This window comes from Orcinus orca, chromosome 6 (assembly GCF_937001465.1).
Source record: "Orcinus orca chromosome 6, mOrcOrc1.1, whole genome shotgun sequence".
Classification (NCBI taxonomy): Eukaryota; Metazoa; Chordata; class Mammalia; order Artiodactyla; family Delphinidae; genus Orcinus; species Orcinus orca.
Genome location: NC_064564.1, coordinates 113,470,571 through 113,497,684, shown reverse-complemented (window position 1 = coordinate 113,497,684; position 27,114 = coordinate 113,470,571). Strand labels below are relative to the sequence as shown.

The 27,114-nt window shown below is 53.1% G+C and overlaps 2 protein-coding genes and 1 long non-coding RNA gene across 10 annotated transcripts in view; 1 reads left to right on the top strand and 2 right to left on the bottom strand.

Moving 5' to 3' along the window:
• The first annotated feature begins 1,086 nt into the window (after positions 1-1,086).
• Positions 1,087-21,347, top strand: DYNC2I2 (dynein 2 intermediate chain 2). The gene is made up of 9 exons (XM_004269375.2): positions 1,087-1,374; positions 12,049-12,297; positions 17,854-17,963; positions 18,458-18,615; positions 19,194-19,303; positions 19,712-19,879; positions 20,077-20,309; positions 20,641-20,798; positions 21,014-21,347. Exons 1-9 carry the CDS (start codon positions 1,087-1,089, stop codon positions 21,250-21,252), a joined length of 1,713 nt encoding a protein of 570 aa, XP_004269423.1. The 3' UTR covers positions 21,253-21,347.
• LOC125964914 (uncharacterized) lies at positions 14,230-14,942 on the bottom strand. Its single transcript, XR_007478240.1, has 2 exons — positions 14,819-14,942; positions 14,230-14,507 (listed from the first exon to the last, which is right to left on the bottom strand). It is a non-coding gene; the product is annotated as an uncharacterized LOC125964914 (long non-coding RNA).
• The window catches only part of SPTAN1 (spectrin alpha, non-erythrocytic 1), a 60,796-nt gene continuing 55,026 nt past the window's right edge, over positions 21,345-27,114 (bottom strand). For 7 of the 8 annotated variants that reach the window (XM_049711881.1, XM_049711882.1, XM_004269134.4 and 4 more), the window contains 9 exons: positions 26,795-27,091; positions 26,290-26,402; positions 25,905-25,922; positions 23,436-23,490; positions 22,779-22,975; positions 22,594-22,647; positions 22,360-22,506; positions 22,128-22,275; positions 21,345-21,816 (listed from right to left, as the gene is read on the bottom strand). In XM_049711881.1, coding sequence (XP_049567838.1) covers positions 21,691-21,816; positions 22,128-22,275; positions 22,360-22,506; positions 22,594-22,647; positions 22,779-22,975; positions 23,436-23,490; positions 25,905-25,922; positions 26,290-26,402; positions 26,795-27,091 — 1,155 coding nt within the window. In that variant the 3' untranslated portion in view covers positions 21,345-21,690. The remainder of the gene's footprint in view (positions 21,817-22,127; positions 22,276-22,359; positions 22,507-22,593; positions 22,648-22,778; positions 22,976-23,435; positions 23,491-25,904; positions 25,923-26,289; positions 26,403-26,794; positions 27,092-27,114) is intronic. The other variant, XM_033427053.2, reaches the window with a different exon arrangement.

The window sequence follows — 27,114 nt, the reverse complement described above, 5'->3', positions numbered from 1 at the left end:
TCTTTTTGAATGTGATTTTTGGAACCCTTGGTGATGTTTGCAAGTGTTTCTAGTGTTAAGAGGGCCTCACCAGGAGAATTTTGTTTGGTTCTACTTTCTTTCTAGGAAATTTCTATTGCATTCCATTCTTTCCAGTGTTGCTAATCTAATCGGTCCTCACGGCCTTGGCTGGAACAGGGTCCCAATGAAGACTCAGTCGTGGGTACAGAGGGGCCTCTGATTGGGCAGGTTTCCATCCCTCTGAGAGTTCAGGGATAGGAGGAAAGCAGCCCAGAGGACCTGGCCAGAGTATTCTTGCTGAGAGGCTCAGAACGGGGCCTTGGGGCCAAGCAGCTTTCCGGGGGGTCTTGGGCAAATGTGATGCAGGCTTTATGGGTGATCTGGGGCAGTTATTTTTCAGACAATCAGCACCCTCAATCGACATGTAACAGTTGATTCCTCATAGTTACCTTAAGGATTATTAAGATCAACATACAGAAAGCTCTGGGTTCTACCTGACACACGGTACTCAGTAATTGGTAGTTGTGCAGGCCTTTAACTTCGGTTTAACAAGCATTTTTCCACATTCGACCTCATTTGGGCCTTCCAACTACTCAACCACACTGGATCCGCATATGGTTGTTTAAAATCGCCATTCTGTTGTGGCAGAAACTGAGGATCAGACGGCTAGCACTTGGCTTCAAGGTGGTCGCCAGTTGGAGCTCTGCTGGAGCACTCGGCAGCTGCGCCAGCTCTGCACCCCGAGGCCCCACAACTCCAGCCCGCTGCGACCACAGCCCCCCGCCCTCGCCTCTGCGCCTGGCCGCTTAGCGCCATCTTTGAACTTGGCACGAGCGCGTCGCTTCCGCACTTGCCTCCCCACCCAGAGTAGACGCGCATGCCCCAAGCGGGCTCCTTCTGCGTTTGGAGAATCCAGAACTGGTATTGCTTGTCGCACGGTCGGAAAAGAATAATTTATCTCTTCTTCTTGGATCTTGGGGTGCGGGGGGAGGAGGAGAAGGAGGTGGAGAAGAAGGAGGAGGAGGAGGAGGAGGAGGAGGAGGAGGAGGAGGAGGAGGAGGAGGAGGAGCGCTGACAAATTCAAAAATGGCGCCGATAGCCTCACCTTCCCAGCCTTCCGCTCTGGAGGAGCGGGGGCGAAGGTTGCGTCCGACTGCGCCGGCGCCGGGGTTGGGGAGGCGGGGCGGATCCGTCTCCACGGTAACCCGCGCGCAGCCGGCGCCGCTCTGCCGCGCGGGAAGCGCGGGTGCTGAGGCGCTGGCTTCAGGCGGGGCTGCGAGCACCGAGCGGCCCGGTCCGCTGCAGGACGAGACCCTGGGCGTGGCGTCCGTGCCCTCGCAGTGGAGGGGCGTCCAGGGCATCCGCGGGGAGACGGTGAGGGCGCAGGTTTGGCTCGGGGCGACGTGGGCGGGAGGGCGAGGGGCCTCGCGCGGCTGCCGGCCCAGGTTCTGAGGTCCCACCGTTTTATTTTTATATTTTAACTCGCAGAAACTAACCCTTTGGGATACCCTCGTCTCAATTTCCCCAGTCTTTGAATAGCAACAAAAGAGTTTTTCTTTAAAACCTCTAAAAACCCCACGTTTTGAAGAATTTCGTGTGAACTGCGGTTTTTAGGCATTTCAAACTAACTTTCACTTAAAAAACACGACCAAACTGCATTTTCAGGTCGAGACACACCCGTTTTCTAGTACGTAGTTTAATCCAGAGCACACAGACGAGGTGGTCTGAGATGAGGGCAGGGCTGCAGGGAGGGCTTCTGAGGGATCTGTGTGGAGACTTGGAGCCCCTGCTGCGTCGGTGGCGATTCCTCCGTCACCAGCGGGTGAGCTCCCTCCCGGAGCTTGTCTGCATCGGACAGGAAATAAACTATGTAATAAATAAGTATACTGTGTGTTAGAGGTGAGCAGTGGACATGGACAAAAGAAAAAGAGCGAGGGATTAGAAAGTCTGGGTCGGGGAGTGAGAGGTGGGCTGCAGGGCGGGCCTCATGGAGAGAGTGATGTTTGAGCAAGGACTTGGAGTGAGAGAATTCACCAAGTGGATACCTGAGGTAGAACAGCCCAGGGAGAGCAAACTTCAAGTGCAAAGGTCCTGGGGTTGGAGCCAATCTGGTGTGTGTGAGGAGGCAGGTGGGGCTGGAGGGGAAAGAGAAGGGGAGAATAGTTCCAGGTGAGGTCAGAGAGGGTAAGGAGAGGCAGGTCAAGTATAGGGCTTGCTCATCATTGTAAGGATGTTGGCTTCTCCTCAGTGAAAATGAGCATTGCAAGGGGGCTGCATATTTCCCAGCAGAGGAAACTCAGGCTTAGCTTGCCACACAGGTGTTAGAACCTGCAGAGACCATGTCCTCACCAACACCAATACCAGTGAGGTTTCTATGATGTCGTACTCTTGAGGACAGGTTTCTTGCCTCTGGCCAGCAGTCTGCAGGTCTCAAGCCAGATTTCATCTGGCTTCAAAGCACTTCACACTTCGCCATGCTGGATAGAAATTGTTCTAGTTAAAAGCAAAGGCAGCGGATAGTTTAGTTATATCTATCCATCTTTACTGAAGGTAAATGTGTAATTCACATTCACTGGCTTTGAAAAACTACTTGAAATAGTTCTTGTTTGCTGAAGATTCAGATTTAATTTAATTTTTTTTTTTGGCTGCGTTGTGTCTTCGTTGCTGCACGCGGGCTTTCTCTAGTTGCGGCAAGCCAGGGCTACTGTTTGTTGCTCGTGCGCAGGCTTCTCACTGCAGGGGCTTCTCTTGTTGCAGAGCACGGGCTCTAGGTGCGCGGGCTTCGGTACTTGCAGCACGCAGGCTCTAGAGCTCAGGCTCACTAGTTGTGGCACACGGGCTTAGTTGCTCCGCTTTGGTACTTGCAGCACACAGGCTCTAGAGCTCAGGCTCGCTAGTTGTGTGGCGCACGGGCTTAGTTGCTCCGCGGCATGTGGGACCTTCCCGAACCAGGGATCAAACCTGTGTTCCTTGCATTGGCAGGCGGATTCTTAACCACTGGGCCACTGGGGAAGTCCAAGATACAGATTTTAAAAGATTCCAGGTTGGGAACCATTGACTCAGTCTAACTTTTTACTTTTTTTTTTTTTTTTTAAAGAATGAGATCGAGGCTTGTTGATTTTCTTGTAGCTATAGTTTTAACCCGTAGGGCTCTAAGAACTGATTCTAATACTTGAGGTGTAAAGGCTTTCATCTCAGGTGTTTCAGTTGAATCAGTCTTTCCTGTCTTATTAAGGAGATTCTTTATTAAGTTGTAAGAGTGTTGCGGGGGTCAGAGGAAAGTGGTAAATTGCTTTTTCCAAATTAACTTGTTTCTCTTTATAGAAGTTTCTCTGTCCAAAATTTAGAAAAAAATCTGGATAAGCAAAGACTGGAAATAAAAACCACCCCACAGTCTCATTGCCCAGGCATTTGGTTTATACCTGCTCCTTTTTTGTTTTGTCTGTTTTCTCCCATTTTTTTTTACAGAAATGGAATCACACTGTACATAATATTTTGTAGACCCACTTTTTTCACTCAGTACATCCTGAACATCCTTTGTGTTTAAATTTTTTTTATAACTTCATTTTATTTAATCAGTCCCTTTTGAAGGACTGTTTCCAATTTTTCTCTTATCGACAAACCCTGTGATGAGTGTTTTAGCTAAATTTGTATGCAGCTTCTTAATTTTTTTTGTAAGTTACTTTGGAAAAGCCGAAAATTGTTCTTTGCTTGGCCCATGTAGTGGTGCAATATTGGAATGTACTTTTATGTCCCAGTGATGAATTTTTTATTTAAGTATTAATGATCTTTGGCCTGATTTGACTTTTCTTGTCCTGTTTCGATTGGTTCAGAGAGGGACAGGGTCCTGGACTTTGGGACCAGTCTGTGGGTTTGAGTGCACAGACTCTTTGGGGGCTTGGCCTTGGGCCAGTCATGTGATCTCTTCTGCAAAATAGGTCTTGGTAGAATACTTCTGTGGGATTAAATGAGATGCTCCTAAGAAAACAGTTTGAGATCCCAGCTCTGTTCAGGTGGTGGGGGATCATGAGTGTCAGTGCTCAGTCAAGCAGCTGTGTGAGATGAAGGGCTCCTGATTGCCTTAACCTTACTCATCTGCTTTCTCAAACTTGGCTGACCCTGGAATGCCCCGGAGAGTCTTGAAAAATATGAATGTCTGGTCCTTACCTCCAGTGATTCTGGTTTAATCGGTATGGTGTGACCTAGGAATCTGGTTTTATAAAAGCTCCCCGGGTCATTCAACGTGTGGCAAAACTTAAGAACCACTAATTTAATCCACCCTACTCTGCAGCAGAGTTACCTTTCTGAAGCCCATTCTGACCCTATCAGAATGTAGGGTGCATTTTTCCATTTTTTGTGGTGAGATACTTATAAAATTTACCATATTAAAGTGTAAATTCAGTGATATTAAGTACATTCACAATGGGCAACCATCACTACCATCTAGTTCTAGAACTTTTTTATCAGCAGTTGCATTTTGGGCATTCTGGTCTGTCTCCTTTGGACTCTGAGCTCCCAGAGGGCAGGGTGTGGGTCTTGTGTACTTTTGTGTGTCCCAGAGGCCCCCAGGAAATACTGAATTGAATACTTTTCTTGTGTCCTGTCATCCATGGGCATGATTCTGATGCATTTCTCCCCTCCTGCTTTGGCTTGGCTGTTTTTTTTTTTTTTTTTTTGCGGTACGCGGGCCTCTCACTGTTGTGGAGCCCACGCGCCACAGCTAGAAAGAAGCCCATGAGCCACGACGAAGAGCCCACGCTGCAACTAAGACCCGATGCGGCCAAAAATAAATAACTGTTTTTTTAAAAATCCCCCAAAAACCAACAACAAAAAGAACGGGAGGCCATACCTTGAAGTACCTTGATGTTGGTTCTGGGTTCAGTTACCCGCACACTCTTGGATGTCTCACACCAGCGAGACAAGAGACAGTGTAACTGTCTATGTTGCATCACAAAATCACAAAATCTACTCAGCTCAACTTGGTTTGTTTTTTTTTTTTTTGGCTGTGCTGTGAGGCTTGCAGGATCTTAAGTTTCCTGACCAGGGATTGAACCCCGGCCCCAGCAGTGAAAGTGCCAAGTCCTAACCACTGGATTGCCAGGGAATTCCCATCAACTTTATATCCAAGATAGTCCCATCATACAGCTTCTGCTAGTTAACATCAAAATGTATTTCACACCAGGGTCGAATTTTGTTGGTATGCTGATAAAGAGCCGCTGAATTAGGTCAGGAGTCATCTCGGCTCCCATCACACCTGAGTATCATCAGGTGTGTGTATAAGACTCAGAAAGGACATGGAAGGGAGGGCTGGGAAGAGACCTGAGGGGAAGGGAAATTCTGGGAGGGAGGGAGGGAGGGCAGCAGTGAGCCTGAATGGATGTGGCAGTGACAGTGCCGAGCCATGTTCACATTGGCAACATTTCTCAGCCCCTGGGGAGGAGCCCTGTCTCACCCCATCCGAGAAGGGGAAGGGGGGCAATACGAGCACTGTCTACACCTCGAGGGCAGAGATGAGGGCTCTGGGGCCTGGGGTGTGGCCATGGGAAGTATATAGCTGAGGGGCTAGGCCCACATCTGGGGTCTGAGTGCCCTCCCCATGGCATCCGCTGGGGGCATGTTAGCAGAGCAAATTCTGGGACCCCATCCTAGACCTACTGAACCAGAAACTGTACAGGGAGGAAGCAGCAGTTTGTCTATTAGGAGCCTCCCGGTGATTCCGGGGCCCTGCTCATTGATGACGCTAGTCTAGAGTGGTCTCTGAGGTCCTCTTCTACTCTGGAGTCAGGTGTGCGGCTCAGGTGGGTTTTGGGGGTGAAATGATGGGCTGTGTGCTCCGTATTTGCTGGTAGTGGTTACTGCCGAGGGGAGTGAGGGGGCTCAGCCTTCAGCTGCATGGCGTCCCAGACCTCTGCCTATTCTCTGTGTGTTTCTGTATTTCGTCATCCTCCCAACCCCCATTTTAACAGATATTACAAAGGGGTGTGTCTCACAACTAATGTGTATATTTAATATAGTTTCCTCCTGAAGAGCTATTACTAAATAATTGGTATGTTTTATTTATTTATTTATTAAATTTATTTATATATATTTTTTATTTTTGGCTGCGTTGGGTCTTTGTTGCTGCACACGAGTTTTCTCTAGTTGGGTGTGCGGGCTTCTCATTGCGGTGGCTTCTCGTTGCAGAGCACGGGCTCTAGGCACGCGGGCTTCAGTAGTTGTGGCTCGAGGGCTCTAGAGCGCAGGCTCAGTAGTTGTGGTGCACGGGCTTAGTTGCTGTGCAGCATGTGGGATCTTCCCGGACCAGGGCTTAAACCCATGTCCCCTGCATTGGCAGGGGAATTCTTAACCACTGCGCCACCAGGGAAGTCCCAATTGGTATGTTTTATAATCAGTAGTCAAGGAGATCTAGAAGGTATATTTTTAATAAGAAAGTGACTGTGTTCTACTTACGACCACTGCATGTTGACACCGTGTGAATGGGTTTCTTTTTTTTAAAAAATTATTTATTTATTTATTTTTAAATTTTTGGCTGTGTTGGGTCTTTGTTGCTGCACATGGGCTTTCTTGAGTTGGTGGGGAACGGGGGCTACTCTTCCTTGTGGTGCGCGGGCTTCTCATTGCGGTGGCTTCTCTTGTTGTGGGACATGGGCTCTAGGCGCATGGGCTTCAGTAGGTGTGGCACGCGGGCTCAGTAGTGGCTCGTGGGCTCTAGAGCGCAGGCTCAGTAGTTGTGGCGCATGGGCTTAGTTGCTCCACGGCATGTGGGATCTTCCTGGACCAGGGCTCGAACCCCTGTCCCCTGCATTGGCAGGAGGATTCTTTTTGTTTGTTTGTTTGTTTTTCTGCTGTATGCGGGCCTCTCACTGTTGTGGCCTCTCCTGTTGCGGAGCACAGGCTCCGGACGCACAGGCTCAGCGGCTGTGGCTCACTGGCCCAGCCGCTCCACAGCATGTGGGATCTTCCCAGACTGGGGCACAAACCCGTGTCCCCTGCATCGGCAGGCGGACTCTCAACCACTGCGCCACCAGGGAAGCCCAGCAGGAGGATTCTTAACCACTGCGCCACCAGGGAATCCCCTGGCTGGACAGTTTCTGAATGAATGAATCATGCATAGGCACTGTCGACATGGGATTCCTTTAACCTTTGGGGCTAAAGGTGGGGAAGAGTCCTGTTCTCTCACAGAACACCCCTCTGGGCCACTGTTGCCACCTGTTGCTGGAGAGTGACTGGTCGCCTTGGTCCATGAGGGCCGTTTCCTCAGTCATGGGAAGTGTTCCTGAAATTGATCGACCAGTCCTTGAGGCCAGCAGCGGCATCTATTTCCGAAGTGGGGCTTTGTGGGGTGGTGGTCTGGGAGACAGAGCCCTCTTGGGTATGGGCTAGGGCTCTGGCAGCAAGTAACAGAAACCAGCCAACCAGCTCCCGTCGGACGCTTTTCTTTAGGATGCGGAGGTGTCTCCTGGGCTTGGCATGGAGATGCAGCTGGTCCTGAGGAAGGGGCAGGAATCAGAAGCTAGGCGGCTTTGGGACCTTCCCTCCACCTCTCAGCTCTCCTGTTGCCACACCCCCCGTGAGGCCTATCTCTGCACGTCTCCTGTCTGCACTGTGGCGCTGGCTGATTGTTGGCACTGTGTTTCATTTCTAGGCATGTGCCGTTTATCTTGCTGAGTCTTTGTCTCAGGTGTGAATTTCCCTGAGGGAACCCAGTTGGCCTGGCCTGGTTAGTCTCTGCTTCTCGTCCAGTCGGTAGCTACAGGCCTGGTGTTTGGGCCCAGCCTGCATCATGGGTAGGAAGTTTTTGGAAAAACTGGCCCTTGTGGGGAGGGCAGATTCTCTAGAAGGTATTTCCTCACCATTCTGGGCCTCGGTTTCCTTTGTTGGCAAGATGCAGGAGCCCTGACATTCTGGGTGTCTGTAGGCTCTCTTGGGACCGGAGGGCAGGACTGCCACCTGGACTCTGCTCCCTGAGTCCCACCGGCTTCCTGCTCCGCTGAAGGCTGCACAGAGTTTGAGGATCTTGGTTTGGGAATGGTTCTCCTGTTTCTTGGCCACATGTCCCAGTGTGATCGAAGTCTGGCTGGGTCCCACCTGTTTTCCCCTGCAGTGCCTCTGAGGTGCAGAAGGCAGGCGGCAGGCCCAGCATCCACTGTGGTCACCTGCCCAGGGAGCAAGGATCCTGCTCACCACGAATTCTTCCTCTCATCTCTTAGAGGGCTTATTATGGGAGCCGCGCCCTGGCGACAGCCACATGCTGCCTGGCATGGAAGGCACCACCCTGTATGTGGCGGCCGTGGGCAAGCCCTTCCCCCCGGAGCCTCCGGACCTCATCCCTAGATGGGTCAGGATCGGTTGTGAGTTATGTGTATCTCGAACCGTAGGAGCTGACTTAGGTGTCCCAGAGTGAAGAGAGAATAATAGTGGCTTCTTACCAGTTAACAGAAAAAAATTATGGCTGCAGTGTCATTGGTTTTAAGTTTTTTAGTTAAGTTTTAGTTAAGTTTCCCTCCATAAATTTTCCTTAGTGTTTTGGCATCTGTTATTTGCCTGAATAAGCAAACAGCAAAGGAACACTAATAGCAATACCTGAAAAGTTAAGAGCTTGTTGTCTCTTTGGACATTTTTGCTTGTGGTTGTGACCTTACATTAATTTTTACATTAAGACATTCATGTAACATTCTCTTAGAAACATTGTTTTGAGTTCATCTGATGTGATTAGTGGCCAGGATTTTAGACTGAGAGAAAACACCTTGACTGAGAGATAATTCAGTGTCGTGTGTCAGAATGCCTGGATTCAGGCTCTGTTGTGATTGCCTCTTTGCTGTGTGACCTTGGGTGAGTTACTTAACTTCTCTGTGTCTCAGTGCCAACCTTAGAAATGCAAAAAATAGGATTTACTTTATAGGGTGGACGTGAGCATGAGTAAGATGATACAGGCAGGGGCTTCCTTGGTGGCGCAGTGGTTAAGAATCTGCCTACCAATGCAGGGGAAACGGGTTCGACCCCTGGTCTGGGAAGATCCCACGTGCCGCAGAGCAACTAAGCCCGTGTGCCACAACTACTGAGCCTGTGCTCTAGAGCCCACAAGCCACAACTACTGAGCCCACATGCCACAACTACTGAAGCCTGTGCTCCTAGAACCCATGCTCCGCAACAAGAGAAGCCACTGCAATGAGAAGCCCGCACACCACAATGAAGAGTAGCCCCTGCTCACCACAACTAGAGGAAGCCCACGGGCAGCAAGGAAGACCCAACACAGCCAAAAAAAAAAGAAAAGATGATACAGGTAAAGCTATGGGGACAGTGCCTCAATTAGCACTTAACAACTGGTACTGTTACAATCTTTGAGGCTTCCAGGAAGTTTGAGATTCACCCACAGTCTTTTAACATTTTGTCTCGGCATGTTTACTTTCTTTTTTTAAAAAAAATATTTATTTATTTATTTGGTTATGCTGGCTCCTTAATTGCGGTACGTGGGCTCCTTAGTTGTGGCATGCAAACTCTTGGTTGCAACATGCATGTGGGATCTAGTTCCCTGACCAGGGATCGAACCTGGGCCCCCTGCATTGGGAGCTTGGAGTCTTAACCACTGTGCCACCAGGGAAATCCCATTGGCGTGTTTACTTTTGATTCCATTGATTGATCAGTGTTCACGCTCCCTCAGTGGATTCCTCGTCTTGTGGCTTCAAGTCACATCTGTGGTTGGATGCTTTCTGGAGCCTCATGCCTTGTGACCAGTCTCAGAAATCCTCGACGCCTCCATGGGGATGTCTGAGAGGCATCTGTCTAAAGGGGGTCTAACAGAAAGCCTTCTGTGTTCTCTTCTCCTGGAATTTGCCCTCACTTTCAGTTCAGGGACACCCCATCCACTGGTTCTCATCATGGTCCTGTGGCTTATACTGCAAAGGAATCCCTAGCCCTTTGTCCTGGCTCACAGACTTTCTGTTGCCTGGACCTTGCCCTTGGGCTGCCCTTCCTCACCCTCTGCTCCCAGGTACGCTGCCTGCCGTCCAGCCTCTAAGCATGGGGCCTTTTCTTCGTAAGGTTTTGTTCTGTTCTCCCCCCAACCCTTTCCTGGGACCCTTTTTCCTGCAGCTTTCCACTTGTCCTTCACACCTTAGCTCAAATGCCATCTCCCCAGAGGCTCCCTCGCCATCCCATCCCACTTGCGTCCCCAGCTGTTCCCTTCTCTCCCACACCTCTGCATCCATCTAGCGCCACTTGTGTTCCATCATGTTTTTCTTGTGTGTTTATTTGCCTGTCCCCAACCCCTACGTAAGCTCCTCGGGCACAGGAATCTTGCACGTTTGTTTTCTGCTATATCCATAATAGCCTGACAGCACCTGGCAAGTAGATGTTAAATAGAGAAATAAAATGTGTGTGTGTATATTATGAATGAACTTGTACTACCTGTCAAATACCATGCAAAGTGCTGGGGATGTAAAGATAGACAGGGTTCTTTCTTTTTTTTCTTTTTTAAATTAATTAATTTTTGGCTGTGCTGGGTCTTCGTTGCTTCACGCGGGCTTTCTCTAGTTGTGGTGAGCGGGGGGCTACTCTTTGTTGTGGTGCGTGGGCTTCTGTTTGTGGTGGCTTCTCTTGTTGCGGAGCACGGGCTCTAGGCACATGGACTTAAGTAGTTGCCCCAGGCGTGCTCAGTAGTTGTGGCACAAGGGCTTAGTTCCTCTGTGGCATGTGGGATCTTCCCGGACCAGGGCTCGAACCCATGTCCCCTGCATTGGCACGCGGATTCTCAACCACTACGCCACCAGGGGAGCCCGGGGCTACTCTTCATTGTGGTGTGCGGGTTTCTCATTGTGGTGGCTTCTCTTCTTTCTTTTTTTTGTGGTAGCTTCTCTTCTTGCGGAGCATGGGCTCTAGGCACGTGGGCTTCAGTAGTTGTGGCACGTGGACTCAGTAGTTGTGGCTCGTGGGCTCTGGAGCACAGGCTCAGTAGTTGTGGCTCATGGGCTTAGTTGCTCCGTGGCGTGTGGGATCTTCCCAGACCAGGACTTGAACCCGTGTCCCCTGCATTGGCAGGTGGGTTCTTAACCACTGCTCCACCAGGGAAGTTCTTATGCTGGAGGAGCTCAGAGTTTAATGGGAGATGGACAAGCAAAGAGAGAATTAAGTTGAACGTGAAGAGGAGCATGGTGACAAGTGCTGAGTTCTCCACGTTCTAACAAGAGCTGTGCCTGTGTGTGGCCAGCCCCCTTCCTTCAGGCTTACTAACACTGGCCTGGTGCCCAAGTCTGAGCAGAGAGCACAGGGGTCCAGGCCTCGTCACTGTCCTGTAGGTGCAGGTGCCTGGTAAGTGGCCACATGAGGAGAGCCTCTTGTAGATGAGAGTAATCTCAGTGGTATAGGGGCCCTCACTTGGTGAAGATTGGTCATGTCCTCAAGAAAGGGAGGCTGCATCTCCTTCCCTGATCTGATGTCTGTCCTTCTGCCCAGATAAACAGGGGACAAGGAATTGGAGAGAGGTGGCAGGGTGGAGAGGAGTGGCAGCTGGGGAGTAGTCTGTCTTCTCCCAACTAGCTCATCACGGACACACATGTGTCCTTTGATCACGGTGGCACCTTGGAAGGTACCCTACTGGAGAGGGCTGGCTGCCAAGTTGGGGGAGAAGAGGGGTGTTCTGTTGGTGACCAGGTCTGAGGTTCTTCAGCGCTGGCTAAGACAGCCACTGCTGGCCCTAAGATGACCTGATTCTTTTTGATGTCCATATTTTCAAAAAGGGCCTTCCCATGTCCCCTCCAAATAGTGTCACCGAAAGTCCTGGTCAGGCCCTCACTGGGTCACCCTAAACAAATCACTGTGGCTGGGGGAGGGACCGAGTGCTCCGATTGGCTAGCTGGAGGTCAGGTATCCCTCTCAGTGGGTTGTCTTCACCCACGCCACAAAGAAAGATGGGCTATTCACTAGAGGAAGTGGACAGACAGAATGAACTGCGGTCCATTGTTATTTATCCTTGGGGGAGGGTGAGTGCCCTGGGCAGGTGATGCTGGGAGTACATCTGGCTGGTGACTGTGTTTCGATCTCCTTCTCCAGAAAAGTTGCCAGACGGCCAGCATTGCCACTGCTGAAGCGTCCGCCCAGACCCGGAAGCATGCAGATGCTGAGGTGCAGACTGAGGCCCCTGAGCCGGTCAGCCTGCAGTCTGTGCCCCAGTATGATGGCCCCCGGCTTGTGGCCTTTCTCCGGAGAGTGGAGGCCATGGTTACCCGAGAGCTGAACAAGAATTGGCAGAGCCATGCGTTTGACGGCTTCGAGGTGAACTGGTCCGAGCAGCAGCAGACGGTAGGGATGGGCTGGTGTGGGCCTGGGATGTCTCAGGTTGAGGCTCTACCCCATTTTTAAGTCCTTCTTTTGTGCCATGCAAATAATAGTAACACCAACAATAATAAAAACAGCATTCACCAAGCTCGTACTTTTTGCCGGGTACTAAGTTAAGAAGAAGTCACTGGGCCGTCCCTGCTGCCCTTGAAGTAGGTGCCCTTGTTATCTCCATTTCACCGCTGGTAAGCGGTAGAGGCAGGATTTGAACCTGGACAGTCTGACTCTGGATCTTATTTTCTTAACCACTCAGCTGTGTTTCCCCAGGCACTCTCTGTGCCAACTCATCTATCCCTCAGGACAACTGTATGAGGTAGTGCTATCCTGATCTCCAATTTATATTTATTTTTTATTTTTTCTTGGCCACGCCGAACAGTTTGTGGGATCTTAGTTCCCCGACCAGGGATCAGACCCGGGCCCCTGGCAGAATCCTAACCACTGGACTGCCAGGGAATTCCCATGATCTCCATTTTATAGATGAGAGTCAGAGGGGCTAAGGGACTTGTCCACAGTCATACAGCTGTAAGTGGCTGAGCTGGAGTTTGAGTCCTGGTCTGTCTGGTCTCACTGCCATGCTCTAGTGACTTCAGCATCGCCAAGTCTTTCTGGTCTCGAGGCACAGCTCAGAGCTGTCACCCTGTCAGCTCAAATGTCCAGTTGGGTACACAGCCTCTGCTTTGAGATCAGGTAACCTCTGAATGAAGGAGGGCCCCTTGGTGGCTTTTGCTCCACCCTGGTGTTGCCTGTGGACAGGCTGCTGAGCAAGCAGTAAAAACTTTGCTTATACAATGTTTTCTTCCTTTAGAAATGGAGGTAATTCTGTATTCAGAGGTCATAAGCCCTCCTCTCCTCCCCTCCTCTTGTATCTTCCTTCTATCTATTTCCAGATACATAGTTGCCCTGTTCCCATCAAATCGTTGATAGGTATGGGAAAGTCGGTTCATTTGAGAGAAATCCTCAAAATCCCTCTGAAAAACAGTTGCCAAGTCCACACCCAAGTGTGGAGTCATCGTATCTTTTTAAGCAGAGCACAAGAAGGAGGTAATGAACGTTACAAGCTCAGCTCAGCCTGCCCCCTTTTACAGTTGCATTCAGAGAGGTTAAGCTTTTGTTCTTAATTGTTGAGGCTTTTCCACCCTTCTGTGCAGTTAGTTTGGTCCACCTGTGTATTACTTTCTCCCCCTTTAAAAACTATTCTTTTCTGATTACAAAAGCAATACATGTTCATTATAATAAGTTGAGTCATCGCAGAAGTACAGAACATGTAATACGTAGACAGTGAGTGGGAGCCCTGGTTCAGAGGCCTTTCCCATGCTACACTGACACATAGCATTAGTGCTACTACGGTTGTCATTAAGAGCATTTTAAACAAAAATGGAAAGCACTGTACATTTTGTGACCTTTCTCACTCACCAGAGCTTTCCACGTCAGTTCCTGTAGAGGGGCCCCAGTCCCTCTATAACCTGCATCACATCCCACTGCACAGACACACCAGCCTTTCTTGAGTCCCCTGTTGTTGGACATCCCAGCAGCAGCTTCACTTCTAGACACGTGTCCTCCGGAAACACGTGAATGGGCAGGGGGTTGGGCAGCACCCTCTGGGTGGCCATGTGGCGTGTGGTCCCCTCATGGCCCTGAAGTTTCTTGCCTTTCTGAATGTTGGGCAGAGGAGTAGTGCTTTCAGATTTTGCTGTTATATGACAGAACTGAAGTGAATCTCTCTCTCACTTTGTTTTTCTTTTGCATCAGTATTTTGATTAGTTCTTCCTGGTGGAATTACTATTTTGGCTCACATGTCTGGTTGTTCTGTCTCTACTCCAGCTGTCTAGGTGTTGGCCTTGACATTTCACTGCCATCCTTGGCTCTAGTAGCCCCGGAAAGCCTGAGATGCCACTCTTTTTTTCTTTTCTTTTATTTATTTATCATTTTTGGCTGCGTTGGGTCTCTGTTGCTGCGTGCGGGCTTTCTCTAGTTGCGGTGAACGGGGGCTACTCTTCGTTGTGGTGCGTGGGCTTCTCGTTGCAGTGGCTTCTCTTGTTGTGGAGCACAGGCTCTAGGTGCGTGGGCTTCAGTAGTTGTCGCTCGTGGGCTCTAGAGCTCAGGCTCAGTAGTTGTGGCGCACGGGCTTAGTTGCTCCCCAGCCATGTGGGATCTTCCCAGGCCAGGGCTTGAACCTGTGTCCCCTGCATTGGCAGGCGGATTCTTAACCACTGCGCCACCAGCGAAGCCCTGAGATGCCACTCTTTTTTTTTTAAATTTTTATTTATTTATTTATTTTTGGCTGTGTTGGGTCTTTGTTTCTGTGCGTGGGCTTTCTCTAGTTGTGGCAAGCGGGGGCCACTCTTCATCACGGTGCGCGGGCCTCTCACTGTTGCGGCCTCTCTTGTTGCGGAGCACAGGCTCCAGACGCGCAGGCTCAGTAGTTGTGGCCCACGGGCCCAGTTTCTCTGTGGCATGTGGGATCTTCCCAGACCAGTGCTCGAACCCGTGTCCCCTGCATTGGCAGGTGGATTCTCAACCACTGCGCCACCAGGGAAGCCCTGAGATGCCACTCTTAATGAAGGACTGTAATTCACAATTCTAAAATCAGTGACAACATGGCTGAACACTTCAGAATTAGAGATGAGGAAGAGGTGACCCAGGGCACCCCCTGAAACCTTTGACCTTTTTGCTGTGTCGTGTCCTGCCTCTTGTTTCCATGTGGGTGTGGCTGACTGCTGTGAGGCACTGTGACCAATCTTGGGGTCTTCTCTCTTCAGAAGCAAAGCCCGTTCTGTGTTGTCACGTTACTACAGATGTCATCCATCTGTGTATCTCTCTATCTCTCTGTTTCTCTATCCATTTATTTATTTTTAATATTTATTTATTTGGCTGCACCGGCTTTTAGTTGTAGCACGCGGGATGTTCGTTGCCATGTGCAGGATCTTTAGTTGTGGCATGTGAACTCTTAGTTGAGGCATGTGGGATCTAGTTCCCTGACCAGGGATCGAACCTGGGCCCCCTGCATTGGGAGTGTGGGGTCTTAGCCACTGGACCACCAGGGAAGCCCCTATTTATTTATTTTTTATTACCATTTTTTATTTTATTTATTTATTTATTTTTGGACGTGCTGGGAGGCTTGCGTGATCTTAGTTCCCTGACCAGGGATCGAATCCCGGCCCCCAGCAGTGGAAACGTGGAGTCCTAAGCACTGGACCTCCAGGGAATTCCCTATTACCATTTTTTAAATTGACGTATAGTTAATTTACAATGTTGTATTAGCTTCAGGTGTACAGCAAAGTGATTCAGTTATATATATATTCTTTTTCAGATTCTTTTCCATTATAGACTTGTTTCCTTTTTAACTGCTACATGATGTTTCACCATAAACTTTTTTTTCTGGAGTCAGGTTTGCTGAGGTATATTTTCCATACAGGTAAACTCATCCTGTGTGCTGTGTTGAATCTTGGCAAACACATACCCATCAGTGAAGGTATAGAACAGCCCATCTATCTTTTTTTTTTTTTAATTTTTATTTATTTTTGGCTGCGTCGGGTCTTTGTTGCTGCCCGCCGGCTTTCTCTAGTTGCGGCGAGTGGGGGCTACTCTTCGTTGCAGTGCGCGGGCTTCTCATTGCGGTGGCTTCTCTTGTTGTGGAAAACGGGCTCTAGGCGCGCGAGCTTTAGTAGCTGCGGCACTTGGGCTCAGTAGTTGCGGCATGCGGGCCCTAGAGTGCAGGGACTTCAGTAGTTGTGGCGTGTGGGCTCAGTAGTTGTGGTACGCGGGCTTCAGTAGTTGTGGCTCGCAGGCTCTGGAGCGCAGGCTCAGTAGTTGCGGTGCACGGGCTTATTTGCTTCGTGGCATGTGGGATCCTCCTGGACCAGGGATCGAACCCATGTCCCCTGCATTGGCAGGCGGATTCTTAACTACTGCACCACCAGGGAAGTCCCGAGAACGGCCCATCTTTCCATCCCTCTGCATTCTCATCTTTGGATTTTAAATTGTACTGATCATTGCAATTATAAATGGTGTTATGATACATTATGTATATAGTTTATTTTTAATATAAACTTTTATCAAATTTATAAAACATGCATAAACACATGCACAAATTACAAGTGTTCAAGTCCATACTTTTCACATAGTGAAAACATTTGTAGAACCAGGACTGAGATCAAGAAATGGAATGTCAAAAAAAAAAAAAAAAAAAGAAATGGAATCCCAAATCCCCAAAGGTTTTCTCATGCCCCATCTACTTCCTGGCCCCACTGTATGGCTTTGTTTTAAAATAACAGATTTATTGAGATATAATTTACATCCCATATCATTCTCCATTTGAAGTGTACAGTTCAGTGAGTTTTAGTATATTTCCAGAGGTATGTAACCATTGCCACAGTCAGTTTTAGAACATTTTCATCACCTCCCCAAAACAGAAACTCCATATCCATTAGCAGTCACTCCCCATTTCCCCCGCACCTCCTGGCAACTGCTCCACTTTCTGTCTCTGTAGATTTGTCTCTTCTGGACATTTCATATAAATGGAATCATATAACAAGTGGTCTTTGTGATTGGCTGCTTCTGCTTAGCAGAGTGTTACCAAGGGTCCTTGTGTTGCAGCGTCTATCAGTGCATCATTCCTTTTACGGCTGAATCACGCTCTGTTGTAGGGATGTACCACACTCCGCCATTACACATCGAGCTGTGAGCATTTGTGTACAATCGTGTAGGGATATACCACACTCCGCTATTACGGATCATGCTGTGAGCATCTGTGTACAAGCGTGTGTTTCCAGTTCTCTTGTGTATATACTTAGGAGTGGAATTGCTGGTCCATGTGGTAACTCTAACATCTGAGGAGTCGCTAGACTCCTCAGCGGCTGCACTGTTCTGCATTCTCACTAGCAGTGCACAGTGCAGCTTCTTACAGATTTTGGATTCTTTCCATTGGATGGTTTCTTTATATGGGGTTATGAGGTCAAGAAGTGTGAAACTATTCACAGGAGTTTTGGTCTATGGTGCAAATACTTCCTGGAAAGTGTGTCTGTGGTGCAAAATCCCTCGCCGTGGCCGGCATCGCCGGCCTTCTCGTTAGCTGCTGCTGGCCACCTATGGGCTGAGAAACAAGGTGCCAGAGTTTAAAAAAAAATGTGTGTGTGTGTTTAAATACACATAACATAAAATTTACCATTTTAACCATTTTTAACTGTACAATCCTGTGGCATTGAGTATATTCACATTGTCGTGCAACCATCACCACCGTCCAGCTTCAGAAGCCAAAGCTTTTGAAACAGATGTGAGTACAGGGTCCAGCTCTGATCTGGAGCCTGAAGTCTGTCTCAGTTCCCAAGGCCCTTCCTTCTGGGTTTCTGGAAGCATCCTGTTAGGGGAGATGTTGGGATGAAGGCTCCACACTTTCCCCTAGGGCTGGACGGTGGCCTTGAATCACTTATAGGGATTGGGAGGCCCAAGGCTGTGTGTGCTTTTTGTTACACTGCTGGGCGGCTTTGGGGCTCAGGGTTGGGGGTGGTTTGTCTCTTGCAGGTGACCTGCCTCCACACCCTGGGCTACCCCCCAGCCCAAGGACAGGGTCTGCATGTGACTGGTGTCTCCTGGAACACCACTGGCTCTGTGGTGGCCTGTGCCTATGGCCGGTGAGTGGCAGCAGGGCTGGGTGTGGGGCAATAGAAGGCCCTCAGACCCTCGTCTGAGCCTCTGTCTCCCCGTCTGTGCAGTAAGGGGTTGGCCCAGAGCTTGGCCTTTCTGGGAGTCTTCCTTCTCAAGGCTGCCTGGGCATCAGGTTGGCAGGAAAAGAGCAGGGAAGGGACTCCCAGTGCCCACCTGCCAGCACTAGGCAGTGGGCCCCAGGCCTGCCTCACCTGCTCCGAGAGCTGTCTCCTGATATGCCCAGGTTCGCCCAGCTGGAGACCCTTTTCCAGAGAAACTCATGCCCTCGGGGTGCCTCAGAGGAGCCTCTGCCGCTTTGATACCGAGCACAGTGTCTGTGTGTGATGGGGCTATAGAGGCTCACCTGTTTGGGGGAGTAGGGGGTGAAGGTGTGTCAGGTGATAGGAGCACAGTGGGGGCAGGGTGGGTTGGGATGAAGCCCAGGCCGAGGGGCAGAGCTAGCTCAGGCACGTCTGTGCAGGCTGGATGACGGGGACTGGAGCACGCTGAAGTCCTTTGTGTGCGCCTGGAATCTGGACCGGCGAGGCCTGAACCCGCAGCAGCCGTCGGCGGTGGTGGAGGTGCCCAGCGCCGTCATGTGCCTGGCCTTCCACCCCACGCAGCCATCCCACGTTGCAGGTGAGACGACCAGCCTAAGTTGCCTCTGCTTCCCACCCTGCAGAGGGTGGCCAAAGCCCTCCCTTGGGCCCTCAGCCCCTGGTCACGGCCAGGGCAGGTCTGTGGGGGAAGCAGAGACCACAGGTGGCCCTGACCCCTGGGCTCAGGTGAGGATGCTGGGGGTGCCCGTGCTGGGTGCAGAGCTTGGAGGAGGCGGCAGGTCCTTAGCTGAGTCTTGAGGGGGTGTGGGCCGTGCAGAGGTGTGGCCTGGTCGGGACAAGAGGCAGGACGAAGCAGGCACCCTTGGGGAGTTGACAGAGGTGATGAGCTGTGCATGTTGGGGAAAGGGGGCAGGTGAAGCTGGAGGGAATGGAGGGTGCTGGGTGGGGGATGGTAGCCTGGCAGTGGGAGAAGCTTCCTGGGGAGGGGTACAGCAGGCTGGAGTGTGAGGCCCGGGGACCAGGACGTTTCTTCCTCAGGACTGTTTTCGAGAAAGTGGCCCCACGTCCTGGCTGAGTGGGTGGGAAGGGTGGGGGCTTGTCCAGGAAGCTGGGCTGCTGCGTGGGTCGGCTCCTGACCAGGCCCTCTTGGTCCCGCAGGGGGGCTGTACAATGGCGAGGTGCTGGTGTGGGACGTGAGCCATCCGGAGGACCCACTCCTCTGGCGCACGGGCCTGACAGACGACGCGCACACGGACCCCGTGTACCAGGTCAGAGCAGCGGCATGCTTGGCGGGTGGGGAAGCACGTCCTCCCGGGCTGCACCTTGCTGTCGCGGGCCTGCTCCACGACGCGGGGCAGGAGAGGGGGCGCCTGCTCGCCACAGCCAAGGAAGAAGGTCACCAGGGAGCTGGCAGTGAACAGCTGCTTCTGGCATTCTCAGAGCTCCCAGGCCATAAGTCACACCCGCCCCTTCTATCAGAGCCACAGTCCCCACTGTCCTGCTTTTCTGCTGGGACTGGGGGGACTGTGGAACCCTCTGGTGGGTGAGGCGGCTCCCAGGCCTCCCCGCATGTCTCCCTGGAAGAGAAGGGGAGGGGGGAGGGGAGGGACACCTGGTCTTGCTGGGAGATGGAGCAGGCGTCCCTTCTCAGCTTGGCCCCACACACTGTTGTCCAGGTGGTTTGGCTCCCGGGGCCCCAGCATGGCCACCGCTTCCAGGTGCTGAGCGTGGCCACTGATGGGAAGGTGCTGCTCTGGCTGGCGGTCGGGGCTGGCCGGCTGCAGCTCAGCGCGGGCTTTGCCCTGGCCGTGCAGCAGCTCCCCAGGAGCACCAAGCTGAAGAAGGTACGAAGGGGCGAGGCTGCTGCCCTGGAAATGGGCCCCCGAGGCAGCCCCAGGCTGTGGGACCCCTGAGCCAGTGAGCCTGGGGGCAGGCAGGCGGGAGCCACTGAGGGCCACAGCGTCCACGCACGTGCCTGGGCTCCTTGGGGACACCGTGAGCGGATTCCCTCTGCTCTGCCCTGCTGTTCTTTTCTCCACAGCCTCCCCGGGGGGAGACCGAGGTGGGTGCCACAGCAGTGGCTTTCTCCAGCTTTGACCCAAGCCTTTTCGTGCTGGGCACGGAAGGCGGCTTCCCGCTCAAGTGCTCCCTGGCAGCGGAGGAGCCCGCCCTCACGCGGATGCCCAGCTCTGTGCCGCTGCGGGCCCCGGCACAGTTCACCTTCTCTCCCCACGGTGGCCCTGTTTACTCTGTGAGCTGCTCCCCTTTCCACAGGTAGGGAGGGCCGGAGCCTCCTCCCATCAGCCACAGGGCCTCTGGCACAGGGAGGGTGAGGGAGTCCCACCAGGCCACACATAGCACTGCTTAAAGGACCTGCGGTCTGCCCTGGGCCTAGGTCTTCCCCATTTGAGCCCCAGTATCCGGAGCTCCTGGGGTTGGCGCCAGGTAATCGGCCCCTTACTTTCGAGGAGGACCCCAGGTTTGGGGGCCTAGGGAGGCCTCTCATGAGCCTGACAGCCCATGAGGAGTCGGGCAGGAAGCCCCCAGCCACACCTGAATCCCCAGCGCTCATCCCGTCTGGCTGTCTGCCCTGCATCCTGTCTAGGAATCTCTTCCTGAGCGCTGGGACCGACGGCCACGTCCACCTGTACTCCATGCTGCAGGCCCAGCCCCTGACCTCCCTGCAACTGTCCCACAAGTACTTGTTCGCTGTGCGCTGGTCCCCAGTGCGCCCTTTGGTGTTTGCGGCTGCTTCTGGAGAAGGTAGGAAATGGACACGAGGCTTGGATGCGTTGAAGCTGGCATAAGCCCAGCCTGTACCTGGAATTCTGGGTTGGGGAGGCTCTACGTGGGGTGAGGATGACTTTCATTGTGTGGGGTGGAGAGCTGAACTGAGTAACAGCCTGATCTTGTGCACAGGAAACTGTGAAGAGGCTGCTGCTCTGGGCCTCTCTTACCCCATGAATCTCCCCTTTAAGGTGATGTGCAGCTGTTTGATCTCCAGAAAAGCTCCCAGAAACCCACAGTTTCGATCAAGCAAACCCAGGATGAAAGCCCAGTCTACTGTCTTGAATTCAATTGTCAGCAGACTCAGCTCCTGGCTGCTGGCGATGCCAAGGGCGTGGTAAAGGTGTGGCAGCTAAGCAGCGAGTTCACTGAACAAGGACCCCGGGAAACAGAGGACTTGGACCAACTGGCAGCAGAGGTGGCCACCTGAGGTGGGGGGAGTCCCAAGTACAGAGGCAGGTGGGGTGAGGCTACATCTGTGCTGTACGTTTCTGATGGAAGCTGAATGAAGACACGACAAGCTTTGGGGGGAGTCATTTATTTGTCTTTTACATGGAAACAGAAAACTGGGAGGGAGAACAAAAGAGGAACTAGCCAGCTGCTTAGATATTTCTGCAGTCGGAATGGGGCAGCTGGCTTCACGACAGGAAGGGGTCCCCACAGCAACATGGCACCGGCGACTGGACCAGGAGCAGTTCACTGAAGCACCATTTTCTACTAAGTCTCACCCCAAGCTAAGCAGGTTAAGGTTACAATGGAAAGCAGCACTGTCTGGAGGATTTTTCTTAAGAGCACAGAGATGAGTTGACATGCAGCAAGGCGATGGCAGGGCAAGCGGTGTGGGCCAGGCTAACCTAGGAGCAGAGGATCAATTCACGAAGAGCGAGCGGGTAAATTCAACGTAGTCAAAAGCAGTGGGGAGTTCGCGGCCCTTGCCGTCCACGTAGGGCTTCATGTGGGAGACGCAGTAGTCGGCTTGTTCCCGAGTCAGGTTCTGGAGGGCAAGGTGGCACCTGTCAGCCAAGCCCCCACCAGCCATGCCCACTGAGGCCGGGGGACGAGGCCGACTTCAAGAACGTTAATGCCCAAGCTTCAGGACCTCTGCTGCTACGGCCTTTAGCCTGGACTGAGTTTCATTTGAAACTAGGGATAAAAATGACTGCACCCAGCAGCTAACGCTCAAAACCGGGGTGCGTTACTCTAGACTCGGCTCTGCCCCTAACCAAGGGGGCAACCTTGCCTGGGCTTCACTTTTCAAAGGAACCCCTCACCCCCACCCCAAGCTAGGGAAGCAGAGCCCCAGACCTGGTACAGCTCCTCCTTGGTCACGTAAGGCTTCCCTTCGGAGCTCAGGGCCCGGAAGGCGCTCTCGATCTCCTCACTGGACTTGACGTTCTCGGTCTCACGGCTGATCATGAAGGCCATGTACTCTTGCAGGGAGACGTGGCCGTCCCTGGGGGGCCAAGGTGCAGTGAGCAGGGAGGGTGCGGTAGGAGCCACGTGCAGAGCTGCTTCTACCACGTTCCCTGATGCTCACCTGTTTGGATCCACAGTGTCCAGGATGGCCTCGAACTCGGGGTCGGGCTCCCCTTCCTCCACCATGGGCAGGTCATAGCCCAGGGAGCGCAGGCAGGACTTGAACTCCTGGTGGTTCAGCCGGCCAGACTTGTCCTTGTCAAAGTGTCTGTGGCACAAGGCCGAGGGCTCAGCACAGAGGCCCTGCTGCTGAGCCCACCTCCCCCGCCAGGAAGGGCGCAGCGCATATACTCACTTAAACATCATGCTGAATTCTTTGAGGGCCTCCTCGGTCACCCCGGTCGTGTTCCTGGAAGAAAGAACAGAATTAGGGACCGGATACTCCACCCCATACAGCTAAACTGACTGCTGGACGTGGGGGCGACCCTGCTTCCCACGGCCCCTGCTGCTGCTGTGCCCACCCGGGGAAGCTGCAGGTACCTGGCCTGGATCTGCTGCTCCAGGTTGTGCTGCATGCGCATGCCCAGCTGGTCGAGCTGGTCCCACTGCTGGGCCAGGCCCACGGTGCTGTGCTCTGTGTACTTGTTGTCCAGGATCAGGGCTTCCTCCATGGCCGCCCCCAGGTCCTCAATCTTCTTGAGCTGACTTCTCATGGCTCGAATCTCCTGGTGCTTGCGCTGCAGGGGTGAGGGAGCAAAGATGTGTGGGACAGGGGCTCTTGCCTCGGTTACCAGGCCCGAGAGCCTGCTTAAACAGCCCTCCTCGGTCTCTGCACCCCCAGCCTGAGACCTGCAGGGCTGCCTGCAAGGGGAAAGTGGGGATGGGGTGAGGTTGAAGAAATCCAGCAGCCTCAACAGAGGAAGAGGCGTCAGTGTGACAGTCACACATCAGTGGGTTGACCTGCCAGGGAAACAGTATAAGTACTGAGGACCAAAGGAGCCGCCTCCTCTCCCAGTAGGGCTCCTGGTAGCAACTGTCAAAGACAAAAAACTCTTTAAAATGAGGGAGGTCCTGGGCTGCTTTGGGGAAAGGGGGTACCTGACCAGCCCACCTTGTACCCAACCTGAAGCCAAGTAGGCCTGCTGGCAGTGGTGGGATGAAGGGTTTTAGGCGGGCAGAAACACTAAGGGCACTTACTTTGGTAGCTTCAAGCTGGGATTCGAGGGTCCCGGATTCTTCCACCATGCAGGACCTAAACACAGAAGCACAGTGAGGCAGGAGGCCCGATTGCCAGCTCGAAATTAACTTCCCTCAGATAAAAGTGCCTGCAGTCTCAAATTCCTCTTATTAGGATATGAAACCTATCTGCTACTGTCTATCTTTTCTTCAGCAGCTCTGGGAGCCAGGGAGGGCAGGTAATACTTCTCCAGTATACTGGGAAGCTGCTGCCTGATGTGGTGTGCCACCTGGTAAGGCCAACAGATAAGCCAGGGCTGAGCCCCCATCCAGCCTGCTCCCCGCTCCCCAGCTGGGACCCCTTCTCATGTGGCTGGCTCCTTAAGCCCACCCAGGCTGTAGCATGGTACCTGATCCAAGCTAGGCCCTTGAAGGGTACCTCAGGAACAGAGAGGGGCTGCAGGCCTGGCAGCATGCTTCCTCTGCAACCACGGGGAGAAGGATGCCTGTGCAACCCTTCAGACAGGAGACCTGAAGGTTAGGGGAGGCTGGCAAGCCACCCCAAGAAGTCCTGGAGTCTCCTGCAGGCTCCTGAGGGGAGCCACACTCTAGGATAAGTGACAGCAGTGGGAGGAGAGGCAGTCAGATGACCCCTTGACATGGAAACTGGGGTGTGAAGATTATGACCAGATTTGGGTTTGGTCCTGCCCAAAGGAGAGGTGGCTACGACTAAGCCCCAGATTCAGGTTCTATCATCTACAGACACAACGCCAGAGGCTCCTTCCGGGGCTAAGTTCTGAGGAGCAGGGGGCCTCTGGGGAGCCTCTATCTTCCCAACAACAGTGTGAGGTCACAGAGGCTACCAGTGAACAAAGACAAATGAGGTTACGTGCAGGGATGAGTCACACTGTGTGTGTGTCCTGGGTGGGGTTTTAGCCCGGCCTCCCCTGTACCCACCTTTGCCCCAACCTACCCTTTCAACACCCAGCGAAGCCAGCATTAGCTGTGAAATGTCCCTAGGTTCAAAGTGCTCTAGCAAGGCAAGGCACCAGGCTTCCTCCTACCCCAGCAGGTCAGACTCACAGTCACGCCATGTCCCCCCAGGAAAAGCACACCCCCAGGACCTGGGGGCAGGAGGCCGGGTGCTGGTGCAGTGGGAGGAGGGCAGACCCCTCCTTCCCATGCGGCCACTGGCGGTGGGTTAGTCAGAAAGCAGAGCCGCCTGGGGAAGTCAAGAGTGCACTGGTAAAACCACAGCGAGGTAAGAAGAGAAAGAGGAGAAAAACCTTCCAGACAGATCATCCCCAACTTCATACTGATAGACACGAATGACCCGACGATACGCTATGCTATTCAAAGAAAAGAAACCAAATGAATACACCAGCGGAAGGGGAGGCAAGAGCACACCGAGACAGACACACACCACAAGGCCCAAGCTGGTCAGTGCACAGGCAGGGCCACCTGGCGCCCAGGCAGGGACGTGGTACAGGCCAAGCCGACAGCCGGCCTGGGAGGGCAGGCAGCCTTGGGCGGCTCGCGTGGGGACCGGGCAAGACGGGACAGGGCTGGGAGGAGCCACATGGTAAGGGGAGCATGGCACCTCGTGGAGACAAGTCCAATGCCAGCAGACACGGCCACGGGCACTGGGGAGGAGAATGGACCCCAGGGCAGCTTATGAGCTCGAGCCGAACCTGTGATCCCAGGATCCTGCCCCACTCTGCCTTCAGCACGTGCTCGCATGAGCGAGGGTGACACTCCTCCCACTGCCTCCTTTTAACGCCTGATGTGTCTGCCTGCAGGGCCTCGGGAGCGCTAGTCTAAGCCACCATGGTCCCGGGAGAGAATGCAAGGGTGCCCGATCTGGGCAGAGGCCAAGGCCTCCTGGGGAGGCCCCACTGGCACCGGGCAGGACAGCCCTGCTCCTCTCGGGGCTCCTCCCAAGTCCTGTGTCTCTCCATCACCCAGAAACCCTGAGCAGCTGGGCTTCCTCTTGAGGCAAAAGACAGCCTCAGCCCTCCGTGGGGGCACTGGGGGAGGAGGGGTCAGTGCACAGACGGGGACTTAGTGCACCAGCTGGAGCCCCTCAACAATGTCATCCTATTTCACGCCCATGACATGATCCCAACGGACACGTGGGGGAACAAGGCAGAAAAGAAGTCCAGTATAATCCCAATGGCTGAATAATGGGGATTCTCAGAGGCTCTGGACTCCAGCTCTGGCTTTCGGGCCCCATCTTAGAGAACCCTTGGAATCTGAACAGGAAGGTGGGAGCGGCTCCCCTCCCCACACTGCAGGCCATCAGGGACAGTGGGCCATGGGTGCCAGGGAAGGGGGCGAGGGTAGGGCGGGGGACGTGCAGCCTGCCCCAGGCAGGAAGGTCCATTCTGGGATCCTCTGCAAGCCAGGCCACGAGGGGACAAAGGGCAGAGGGACAAGCACACTAGACACCATCACACCACAAGCCCGGAGAAATAAGAAGTCAATATTAACCCATCGAGGAGATACGTTCTGTGGAGATGGGATCCAAGCAGCCACAAGACAAGGTGGTGTCCGGACAGCAGCATCGCGAGGTGGGGGACAGAGGCAGACACAAGAAAGAAAACAAAAACAAAACCAAGGTCATCAGTACCCACGCTGCGCTCAACCCTGTACCCCTGTCACCGTCGCTGTGCAACCACGGGCGACGCTCAGTCCCACCCAATCCAGGACATCCAGCGACTCCACCTCTGGAGATGTTCCTTCGAGCACCCTCCCAACTCTGCCCACCCCTCTGGCTCCAGCCAGACCAGACTGCGCTCCTAACCCTTCTTTCCACACTCTGGAGCCCGAGGCCTGGGCATTCAGCCCCCAGGACCGAGCACTCCCGGGGCCGCACCTGGTCTCCTGGATCCACTGGTGGAAGGCGTTGGCGTGCTGGGCAAACTCCTGGCGCAGCTTGTCGTTCTCCTCCTGCCGGCGCTGCTCCTTCTGCAGCTCCAGCTCCCTTTCCTAAGGACCGAGGGAGGAAGAGGCGTGTCATCCCCGCCCCGCTTCATGGACAGGCTCGAGGCTCAGCCACTGACCGGCTCGTCTCAACATTTGAGAGGAACAGGGCGTAGTTTTCTGAAGCTACTCGGGGGGTCAGGGAGGACGAGCTGTTCATCTCAACCCACAGACAGCACGGAAGGCGTCTGGGAGGCATTCGCCAGCCCGCTTCCCCAGAGACCTCACAAGACGCTGGGGGGTGGGTGGGAGGGCCGATCACAGCCATGCGGGCCAGCAGGACCCACACAGGGTGACTTGTGATGAATGAAACTGCGCTTCCTCCCCCATCTCCTCACGCTTCAGCCAGGAAGGGCTTCCCTGCCCAGCGCCACACCCGGCCCAGCGGAGAAGGGCACCTTGATGATCTTCTGCAGGTTCCTCCAGGTCTCCTCCAGGGCCTCCATGGTGAACCAGGTGTAGGGGTTGGAGGCCACGCGGAAGCTCTTGATCTGGCGGTCCAGCTCGGCCAGCTGGTTGAAGTCGGCCTGGGCCGAGCTGAGCGAGGAGCGGAAGGCGTCGTGGGCCTCACGCAAGGCCTTGATCTCTTCCAGGGAGTTGCAGCGCACCGGGTCTGTTAAGTCCTCCTCTGCGTTTTCAAACCAGCTGTTGAAGGCGGAAGCCTTTTTGGCAAAGGTCAGGAAGAGGTCCTCCACCTGAAAGCAGAGGAGACTGAGTC